General features: G+C 40.5%; 1 protein-coding gene across 1 annotated transcript in view; it reads right to left on the bottom strand.

Annotated features, from left to right (window-relative positions):
• Positions 1–12,389, bottom strand: part of cdkal1 (CDK5 regulatory subunit associated protein 1-like 1) — a 238,241-nt gene that overhangs the window by 10,569 nt on the left and 215,283 nt on the right. The window contains exon 13 of the mRNA XM_030393565.1: positions 7,089–7,253. Coding sequence (XP_030249425.1) covers positions 7,089–7,253 — 165 coding nt within the window. The remainder of the gene's footprint in view (positions 1–7,088; positions 7,254–12,389) is intronic.

Below are 12,389 nucleotides of genomic sequence, written 5' to 3' on the forward strand. Positions count from 1 at the left end.
ACTCCAGTAGAGATTTGTCCATTCACCTCCATTTTTTGTTATTCTGTCAATTTGTGGTCATGGAGGGACACCGTTCACAACTCGTATACCTCCATTTCTATATCACTCCTGGCTCTCTCCTCTTTCTATTCTATCTTTCATACGAACTGTCAATTTGCTGTCTTGTGGAAAGAGCTGAGCCGTTTTCTTCTCTCCCTCCTATTCTCTCGGTCTCCTTGAGAAAGTATGCTGTGAAAAGAGCTGATTATTGGATGGCACTCAAGCTGCTTTTTCAGTCTCGTGATCTCTAAGTCTACCTCTCTCTCTCTCTTTCATTCTTGCTTCATTTTTTTTGGGCTCTCTCTCACACACACCCCCTCCTATCATTTAATTTCATCTGAGGATGAGGACTGGTGAAGATACTTTCTCTTTTTCTTTCCTTCACCATGCTGTTGAGTGCTTTCTCCACTATTGTGTCCCACTAAAAGACTCATTACTGTCCTTACCTTCCTGCCGAAAGTGCTGTTTCTGTAAATGAAGGGCTGACAGGCAGCGAGACAGAGGGAGAGAGAAAGACTAAGAGAGAACAGAGGAAGAGATGTCATCCATGTCAATAAAAGCTAATTTCTGCCTCTCTCTAAAACCTTGGTCTTGTTTCATGGGAAGAAATCGCGGAACACCAGGGCCTTTTAAGTGTGTCACATTGCACAAAGGAATGAGGGAGAAGGAAGCTAAAAAAAAAAAAAAAAGGATGAACAGGATAAAAAGGGGGCTGAAAAACAAAAGGGATACAAAAGCTAAACAAATATGAGGGGAAAGACAGGGGACAAAATAAGCCACAAAGTGAGAATAAAAGAGAAGAAATGAAAAATAAATAGTGTGCTACTATAGGTGATGATGCATCCCCCATACTTTCCTATTTATTTTCAGGGTCATTGTCAAGTGGCAAGGTTCACCATGCAACAGAGATGCAGGGAAACACTATGGACAGGTAGCCACAGGGTGACCAGAGAAAAAACACATTCACCTAGTAAATATTTGATGTCTTAAGTTTATCTGATCTGCATGTTTTGTGGATTTGGAAGAAGCTGAGAAAACCTTTGGTTTTAATTTTGACGTTTAGGTTTACAGTTCCAATCCATTATCTCAAAATATAAGAATATTACACAAGACCAATCAAAAATATATAAAACAGAACTGTCAACCTTCCTAAAAGTATGTTCATTTGTGCCCTCAACACTCAGTCCGGGCTCCTTTTGAACGAATTACTGCATCAATGTTTCATGGAATAGAGGTGATCAGCCTGTGGCACTGCGCAGGTGTCATGGAAGCCCAGGATGCTTTGATAGTGGCCTTGAGCGTGTCTGTATTATTGGGTCTTTTGTCTCTCATCTTCCTCTTGACAATACCTTAATATTATGGTGTTGCGGTAAGGTGATTTGACTGGCCAATCAAGCACAGTAACACCAAGTTCAGCAAATCAGTTACAAGTCGTTTTCGCACTGTGGGCAGGTGCCAAGTCCTGCTGAAAAAGGAGTCTGCATCTAGATGCTGATTTCCTTTTTCAGCAGGACTACTATCTGGTTTGCTGACCATGGTAGTACAGATGAGCTGAAGGCCACTATCAGTTACATCTATCTATAAATACAAGGAATCTCTGTCTCTGTGTGTGTGTGTGTGTGTGTGTTTGTGTGTATGTGTCTGTTGGTCAAATATCTCTGTGGATAAGGATCACACTGACCCGAGACTTTCAACATGGCTGCTGCGTGGTTCAGTGGTGTGCATCTAAGCATTTGTTTGGACTGCAATGATACCGTGAATAAATTATTTCATAAATGCTTTACAAATTCCACCGAGCATTGTCCACCAGAGCAACCACAGTCACGTGCACACCAGAGCCAATCACTGCACACCGTGGCCACGTGCGCACCAGAGCCAATCACTGCAGAGCTCAAGCCCACGACATACCTGAAGAAACAAGCGGATTTATACCTGCAGCGGCGCGAGCTGGACCGGATTTTGCCGGCGGTTCGGTCCGTTCTGTTCTGTTCTATGCATCTAAACTGACTGTTGTGGATTAATGAGATTAAACGAGTCCGGACCGAGTCTGTTCGGGTCTGAGGAGATCCGGAGACGCGCGGACAACAAAGTGGAATCGGAATCTGTGGATGCTCATGTGTAGCTAGCTGCTAGCTAGCTGCTAGCGGCTAGCTACACGGCCCACCTCCCGAGGCGACGGACCGGACGCATCAGCACGTCCAAAACCGGACCTAGGGTAAATAATGTCCGCCACGCTTTATCGCGAACATTGCCGCCACGTTTGCTTTGTGTCTGGTGCAGGAAGAAACGGTAAAAACGGGCTTTGTCACGAAAGTGTCCAAGCAGCAAGTTTGGTTGTTTAGGAACAGGAAGTTGTGGAAGGGACCTAGGCGGATGATTGACAGGCAATGACGGTCGGTGTGTAGACAGCGATATTGAGAGTTGAGAGATTTGTGACATTTAGCGTGTTTGGAGTGTATAGTTAGTGTGTTATGTAGTGTTTGGTGTAGTGTGTTTAGTGTGTAGTGGAGTCGGTTTTTTGTTTAATGAGTCAGAATAATGAGGAGAAGCTGAATGTGGAGCAGGCAGTGCAGCTATTTATTAAGCTGGAAGGAGCTCAGGCAGACCTGAGCATTTAAATGTAAATAGTTACATATAACTTTGTACATTTTTTAAATGTATGCACAAATTTAGCAAACAACAATGAAATTATGAAATATAATGGCAAAATCAAAAATAGTCAAAAACAGCCAATTATACCCTGGAATATCGGATTTCACAACAAACCTAAATATCCCTGACGTCCCACCTTCAAACACAGCCTCATTTGGCCATCCATGAAAAAGCTGCTTAACCTCCCACTTTTTTTATAGGAATACACTTTTCCTACGGGCACTGCACTAGTAATTAATAATATATAACAATTCATAATTTGGTCCCCGACCAAGTATTGACTACATAATTGAACGTACTTTTCAGAAGGTCGACATTTCTGTATTATAAATCCTTCTTTTGATTAGTCTTATGCAATATTCTTAGATTTTGAGATACCCGATTTTTGCAATAGGCCATAATTATCAAAATTAAAACAAAAAAAGGCTTTAAATATTACATTTTATGTGTATGTTATGGCACCTGTATATGAGCGTTTTTTTAAACTCGAGTGAACTCACTTAAATAAGGCAACTGATTAATTCCTGATTTCCAGTAGACGCATTTGCCTGTCTGGGTTTTCTGGTGTATCACACTTAACGTCACAAATGTACACCATAAGTGGCCAGTTACAAAATTCATGGTGATAACTTTGGCTTGTTTTTATATTTTTAACTTCAGACTCTCTCCATCTCAGGCTGAGCGATGTTCAAGCGCTGCTGAAAAAGAAATGGATAAAAAAATATGGGCTACCATCAAAAACATCAAAAACACACATCATACCATCCCATCGTGCAGCTACTGTAGAGTCATTCAGTAATAAACACTGATTGTACCCTTTCCCACTGAAGACAGAAGAAGTTAGATGGTGGTAGTGTTTTTTTTTTCCAGTTTGCAATGAACCTCCATGAACACAGACAAGATCACCACATCATCATCATCACAAAGAAAAGATGTTCATATGCTTAGTCTATGTTGAAAAAAGGATTGTTATCCAGTTAAGGGTGAAATGTTATCCAATCAGAAGTAATGTTAACCCGACTGTTACTGTTACTTTCACATTCACGAGAGTGCTTGGCTTAAAAATGGCGGACAATTGCATGGTAGGTTTGGCTGCTCTGCTTCATAAATGTGGCATGGAGGACAACATATCCTCTCCAAGCTGCAGAAATCACTGCGTTTTTGGGCTGAACACAGACAAAGAGCAGAGGGCCATTAGATCACTACTCATCCATCCTCCCTACTCAGCCATCCCTCCATAATTCCTATACCTGTCTATATATTCACACATGTATGCATCTATTCATCTGCTCATCCATCAGTTGTGTGCATCTCAGCCATCATGTCTCACGTCCATGCATTCATATGGATATCTGTCCACTTTCAGGTCCATCCATCCACAGCCATCCACAAGCTTTCACATGCCGCCACTCTATAAATCCATCCATCTATCCATTCGTCCATATTGCTTCATTCATGCACACATCAGTATGGATGGTGGCTGGTGTGCAATCAGCTCTCTCTCCATCTCTGAAATGATAGGTCTCTCACTTTGTTCCTCTTTCAACAAATGGACATTACAGACCTTGGTGGGTTCCTCGGTCTATCCAATCAACCACTTATCTACCACTCTTTCTTTCCTCACTTTCTCTTATGGTGCTCCTCTGCATCTTAGATGAAACAACAAAGCTCAGACTCCAATCCGTCCATCAGCGACTCAGCTATCATGGACCTCATCACACAATCTCTCTCCTCCCAGTCCTTTATTCTTCTGTTTTTCTCTCGCTCCCTGCCAAAAGCCTGTAATTATAGACTCCGCTGCAAGACACAGGGGTGAGCATCTATCTGCCTTTCCCTAATCTCTTATTCATCTCAGACACACACATTCATCTCAGTGTGCGGTGGACTCACGCAGGGACTCATAGAAAATACATGGTCTTCAAATATGTATAGACCAGCCACCAGTGTGTGGGTACACAAGTGCATATCCTTGCATATGTGTGTATGCATGGGTATCCTAGTTTCAGAATGGATTGTGTGCATTCGTGTTCATGTGTGTGTTCAATCAGACCTGTTCACATCCCTTATAATTATAATAGTGAATACAGATAACACATGGCTGTTGAGGACATCTCATACATCTACAGGCTATACTGAGAGTGTGTTTTTGTGTGTAGCTTGCAAATTCTAGTGTGTTTCTTAGCGATTAGGTCACTTATCTATTTGCACTGTGACACTCCGCTGTCATTAGGGGGCCGACAACACAGGTCATAAGGACTATGGATTAAAGATCATCAGCGGCATCACTTGAAATCACTTAATATAACAATGTGTTAATTGCTGATATGATGTGGACAGCAAAGGCGAGCATTAATGAATACTTTCAAATCCAGATACAACACTGTATTACAACCTTGATTGGTTCTCTTACTCTGTCTGTGTACCTACACTTTTCCTCTAATGCTATTACATTTAAAATCAGAGCTTAGAAAGTGAACAATTCCTATGACTTCCAGTGTCATTCCATTACACTACTGTCTTTACCTATATACACAAATAGCCATATAAATTTTATACAACCCCCATAACCTCAAAGCAACCGTCTTTCTCAACCTCTAAATCTCAACATAAATTCTCTTTGAGGATGAAAATAATGACTTTCAATCAATCAACTTTATTTTTATAAAGCACTTTTCATACATGAGTATGTAGCACAAAGTGCTTTACACAGGAAACATAAAACAATAATAAAGAAAGCCCCTCCCTCCCACCCTCCGTACTATATACATGCACACATACGTACACACACACACACACACACACACACACACACACACACACACACACACACACACACACTTACTACAGGAAATAAGGAGACATGGCAAGGCACTGAGGATTGAGGAAACGACTTTACCTCCCCTTTCCTGTCAAAACCCCCCCCTGTGACATATTTAAAGTAAACCTTAGGACCGGCAACAATTAGAGTCAGGATCTATCTGAACAAATGTACTTACAAAATGTCTGCAAGACAGTATGAGTGTGACATGTTGCATGTGTACTGTATATACATCTTTTTGAGAAAAAAAGAGGCTTGGGCGTGTTGTGTAAGAATGTTAAAAGAGTGCAGGGAAAGTAAGTGTAGGGAAATAAATGCAAGTGTGTGTTGGATGGGCTGGAGACTTTGCTAGGCAACTACTTTTACAAGGTCTCGTCCCCACTGCTGAACTTTTCATTACTAAGTGACGTGTCGCTTGGCTTGCTGTGAGACCCCTCTCTTTTCTTTCTTTTTATCTCATTCTCTGCCATTTCTCTCTCTCTCTTTCTATGCTTGCTTTCCTCTTCATCGGCATCCCCCTCTCTCTCATGTCTCTGTCTGTTCCGTTCGTCCCCTCCCTTTCTGTCTTGCAGTTAAGGCTGATGGAGTGTGAAATTAGAAAGTGTATCATATTCTGCTCTGTGGCTCCATGTCCTGAGCTATAAGCTACAGCTAGTCAGAGTGAAAAATAACATGCAGTGAAACAGATACATTAACATGGTGTTTGTGTGCGCCTGTGTGTGAGTGAGTGTGTGTTGGAGAGAAAGACAGAGGACAGTTAAGCCAGCCACAGCTTATCTTAAATTACTTATCTCACGCCTGGTACACTTGTGCTTTTCCATAAACTGCAGAAGCGAGCATGGATTAAAAATGTGGATGGACACAACACAGGCACACAACTTACTCATTTGCTGGCTGAACAGCCTGTTGTAAACAGGCTATTCAAATTCTGATTACAGTATTATTTAAAGAACATAAAATAAGAGCTTGACAGATGTAGAATTGTTCTTCTCATTACCTATAAGAGTCAAGAGAACACATTCACTATACATGTACATCTGGTAGCCCGATATCCACATAGGCAACTGATTCAGAGATGCTAAATAGAGCCTGCATGGAACTCTTCCCTAAATTCATCTTGACAAAATGACTTCACATTAAAAGGTGACTCAGGCATAAGGCTTTATCAATACACAACCACAGATGCAACTACTAAATGAGAATGACATTAACCACAAGCAACTCAAACTGCTTCCAAAGCAATCAAGACCCTAAATCCCACTGTAGTCATACGGTGTTGAAAATGCTCAGTTTAGATTACCAATTTATCGCATACTGGGGAAAAATTCCTTCTATTTTGGGACAAGGCAAAATAATTTGTGCAACTCTAATGCTTACTGTTCTTGGTGTCACAGTATTTTCTGGGGCATTTTTGATTACTTCAATATAATACACATTTTTTCCTCTTTTTTTATAACCAGATATTCAAAAGTTTTTCATTTATGTATAAAGTAATAACAATTATCTGTGGATGATTATCTGTGAGATCAGTATTTGTAAAGAAACTGTATCTGTGTAAAGGTTTTATTTGTCGGTTTACCTGCACGAGTCCGGACACTTCTCCTCTCTGAAGTGGTGCAGCAATAGAGGGAGTGAACGGCTGACTGTCCTCTACTGGTCGGCCTTTCAGAAAGTGTTTCCCAGCCTCGTAGATGTCCACCTCAATCATTTTCCCTTTGAACTCAGCCCTCTGAGGTACCAGTACCTGCAAACAAAAAGTGACACATCACAACTGAGGTCACTGCAAATTTTAAAAGCCCCCAGGAGAACCACAATTAAGCATTATTCAACAATTAGGGTGTCATTTACTGTAAATGCATCTGTGGAAACACACCTACTCTGAACATTTCCATAACTTCAACTTCAATAATGGATAATATCAGCACTGCTGTGTAAAAGTAATGAGCTTTATGAGTCAGAGGGCAAAAGTAATTTCATTTAGTGGCTGTATTTGTGTGACCAGTGAGATACAAACCCTCTGCATGTTTCTTCACATCTGTCAATTACATTCTCAATTCACTGAAGCTCAAACATGCTTGATGCCCCCCGCATTGTTATTTACCTATCTCCTGCCTGCTCACAAAAAACACAGGGCTGACTATGTTCAGTTCCATTTATGGAAGCTCTCAAGGTCAAAAACTACGACAACAGCTGTGAGATAAACCAGAGGGATTTGCTGGTTTGTCTTATTATTTCTCCATGGCAACTATAAATCTCGGCTGATCACAGCAGGAAGAATGAGAAAACAAAGAGTTATAATCACAGCTTAGTGTGAAATGGAATTTGTTCTTAATAACGTACCCCTGTAAATAAAGATCATATGCAAATGCTTTTCTCTTCAAAACAATTCTCAAACCAATCCCAAAGTTTGAACAGTGTGAGTCCTGATTTACTTGTTTTCTTTCTGGCTCCGAACTTTCAGATTTCATTCTTCTGGTAAACAGTTAATGAGAGGTATTGGTGGTTGTGACTATTGAATTGAATTAACAGTAGTCTGAAGAGCTTGTGTGTAAATTATATTTACAACGAAGTCAAAGGTCTTCCTTGTAAAATGTTATGTGATATGTATGATATAATCCACACATCATACATTATCGGATATATATACACACTATCATATATATACACATATACAATATATAGAGAACATAGATTAGAATACACAAAAACATATATATATATATATGATATATAATATAGATATATAGTATAGATATATATATAGATAATATAGATAATAAGATAATAGATATAGATATATAGAGAGATATATAGATATAGAGATAATAATATATATAAGAGTACAGATAAGGAAAGATGAGAGAGAGGAAAGAGAGATATAGATATATAGATATATTAGTAGAATATAATAGTCTATAGATATCTACATAGATATACTATACAATAGATACATATATATATATATACATATATATACATATATATAATAGATATCTATAACATACATATATATATAGATATATATATATATATATATATATATATATATATATATATATATATATATATATATATATATATATACACACACACACACACACACATATATTCACATATATTTATAAATATATATACATATATTGCACTTGATTTTATTGTAAATTGTATTGAGACCAGTGTTGGGAATAAACGGCGTTACCAACGGCGTTACTTTCAGTAAAGGGTAATCTAACTAATTACTATTTCCATCGTTACATGCCGTTACCGTTACCGACTATTAAATGTGGCACGTTACAAACTGAAGCTGATCATTGAAGCTGTTGTCATCCGACTCAGCTCTCAGCCACCGGAGCTGCAAAGCTGTTTTTTTTTCCTCCAGTGAGGGAGGAGGGAAGGGCGAGACAACCGCATAAGTGATGATGATTGGCTCTCTAACGTTGAGTGAGAGCTCTTAAGCCAATCAGAGGCAGTGTTCGGTTTACACGCAAGCCACACACGCACACAGCAGCCTCGCACACACAAACTAGCAGAGGTGAGCTGCAGCAAAGGCGAGTCCGGAGGGAAAGTTAACGTTTTCAAAGTGGAAGCACAGACAATACTTTAATCTCCTTTGTCCACGTCCGTTGTAAGCAACTCAGATCTAATGAAGCATCTCTCAGTGGAACACGCTTCTACAAAACTAACACTGGCCAAAAACTCCGTGCTGACGCTGTTGATGTTGATAGCAGGCCAGGTGTGGCTAACGTGAGCTCCGCTAACAACTTCACAAAAACTTGTGACACAGACTGAACTGAATGCAATGATAGACAGGTATGTTGTTGAGAATTTGCTCCCATTATCAACAGCTGACTCAGACTCCTTCAGAGCACTCATTGGCAAAATATCGGGGAGAGCAGGAGCCGGTCCGCCATGCAGAAATACATTTTCTAAATATGTAATGACTGCCGAGTACACTAAAATGACTGCTGAGCTCAAAAGGGGGAAGAAATAAAAGGAACGCAATAGTTACTTTTCCTGGTAACTAATTACTTTTATAGTGGAGTAATTCCGTTACTAACTCAGTTACTTTTTGGGAGAAGTAACTAGTAACTATAACTAATTACTTTTTAAAAGTAACGTGCCCAACACTGATTGAGACCATGTACCATGGTGATTTTGCACTTTAAATAATAAATTGATTGATTGATTGATTGATATATACACATATACACTACTCACAATAAGTTAGGGATATTGTGAGAAACTCAGTGGATTTCATACATACAGTGTTTGTTTCACTTCAGAGAGTTTTGGGATAGGGAGGCAATTGTATTGGGGTGATAGACACACCTCATTTTGTGTTTTCCACGTAATGGTCTCACTGTGTACAGTGTGCCTTACATATTGGGGCCAATACCAAAAAACTAAAAGACAACCCTTTTCAATGTGGCATCAATTTCAACATTCTGTGGGTATAAAAAGCTGGTATTGTCAGTAAGTCATTCCAAGTTCATCATTCAAACAGCCATGAACGTACGACGTCACTTAACGGACGAGCAGCACCACCTGGCCATAGCGTGCCTTCTACATACATACATACATACATACATACATACATACATACATACATATATATGTGTGTGTGTGTGTGTGTGTGTGTGTGTGTAAAAGAGAAGTTGCGCCCCATATATGAGCAATTGGCTTTGGATTTGAAAAGTGATGGTTTCCTTCCTGAAAAAACAGACTGGAACACGGCTATCTATCTGACATTGCACTGATAATTTCTTTAGGAAACAGTAATATCAGGGCTGCTACTAAGGACTAACTTCCATTACCGGATTAATCTGCTGATTATTTTCATGGTTAAAATGTAAATATAATTATAATTTTCATAATGTGGCAATGAATTGTTCTTTTTGCTTCCCTTTTGCTTCACGGGCAGTTCAGAGGCTAGCAACAGAACAGCGACCTTGGACCTGTCAGGGACTCAATGTCTTGCATAAGTACACTTCAGCAGTGCTGCGTGCTGACTCAGATCATCTGGGGGTCTGTCTAACCATTACATGACTCTGTGGGGCTAAGCTACTGACTGGGCAGAGAATAGCATGTGAACTGGTGGTGGAAGGGTTACTGCTGGGATGGCAGGAGTAAGCCTGGCTCAGTGCTAATCTGTCAGTTTTTATCCAGCCGGTGGAATATGATAGGAGATGGAGAACAGGCCAGACAGACACACAGCCAGCGCCACACCTGCCTAATCAACACACCTGCTGCTCGACACTCTGACCACTGTCAGGGTGTGCAGGTGTGTGTATGTGTGTGTGTGAGTAGCAAGCGAACCAGTAGAGAGGTAAAACAGCAGGGCTGTGGGGGAGGAAGGTGAGGGTGTGTGTGTGTGTGTGTGTGTGGGTGGGTGAGGGTCATTCGAGGCCCATTACAGGGTGATTAAATGATGAAAGAGCTTGTCCGATTTCATTGGAAACCCCTCCTTCGACTTCCTCACTCAGCCACTAACGGGTACACAGATGCACGAGCACATGCACGCGCACATGCACCCATGCACACACAGACGCGGGTGCGCGCACACACACACACACACACACACACACACACACACACAGGTGAGTTAGGTGCCCATTATATCCATCAGGATAGATATCCATCTGATGGTGTAAAAAGTGAAACTAGGCCATTTGTTCATACTCACACCTCTCGCTACCTTATTCTCCACTCCACTCACCTCTCCCCCCACCCTCTGTCCTTTTCTTTGCCACGTTCTTTCTCCCTCATGCGCTCAATCCATCCCTTCAATGAACGACTCAACATTTTTCTTCTCTATTTCTTTACCTTCTCCAAATCCCTCCTGTTTTATTAATTGTTTACATCATAACAACCAAAATAGGTAGTAGTTCTAAACATATTATACACCGAAGAATTAAAGACAGACAGTTCTGAATATAAAACCCGCCCTGCCAGTCATAACTCTAATGTGTATACAACCTCAAGCCTATGTCTGTGTCTTTGACGTACTGTAGACATACGGTACATTACACAGGATCTGGGGACATATCCCTAGGGGGAACAAATTCAGAACATATTGGTACATAGTGTTTCCATGTCAGAGGGTGATTTATGAAGAACATGCCAAAAAGTGTCCAAAAATAAAGACACAGAAAAGATTAAACATCTCAACACAATCTACTCAACAGTGAACTGACACACATGCCTGCATATGCACGAAGGCAAGGAGGAGCATGCACTTGTACAACACACACATGAACCGAGTGACACTTGTAACTTAGGTTTATAGCCTGCAGAAGGAGGTGCAAAGGAGGAGGAGGGGAGGGGAGAAGAGGAAAGTGGAAGGGAGGAAAAATTATTACCATCCCCTGCCCTGCCCGCTAATAAAAAGCATAACTTCAAACATGTTTCTGATGATGGTTAAAGCAGGAGGAAATTGATTTATTTGAAGATGTTTTAAAGTGAATTTTTCACAGGTTGAGAGTGGGTCTTTGAAGCCATGCGTGTGTGTGTTTGAACAGATGTGTGTGTGTGTGTGTGTGTGTGTGTGTGTGTGTGTGTGTGTGTGTGTGTGTGAGATGATGGAATGTTCATGTCTTTAGGGCTGACCTTAATGTTGGTACAGTAAAAAAAGCAAAAAGTACTGCCGCTATCAGCCGTCAAATGCTCTCATGACCACCGCAGGGTGTGTGTGTGTATTTGTGAGCATGTGTGATATTATAGCTAACCTACTTTAGTCAATACCAGCTTAAGCTTCTGACACCTGCTCTGAGTACCCCTGTGACATTCAAAGCAAAGCTTCTGATCTGATTTGCTTAGTGTGAAAATGAGGAAGGGTTGGATTAGCTGCACATATGGAAATGTTTTCTTCAAATGCAGATTA

This window comes from Sparus aurata, chromosome 17 (assembly GCF_900880675.1).
Source record: "Sparus aurata chromosome 17, fSpaAur1.1, whole genome shotgun sequence".
Lineage (NCBI taxonomy): Eukaryota > Metazoa > Chordata > Actinopteri > Spariformes > Sparidae > Sparus > Sparus aurata.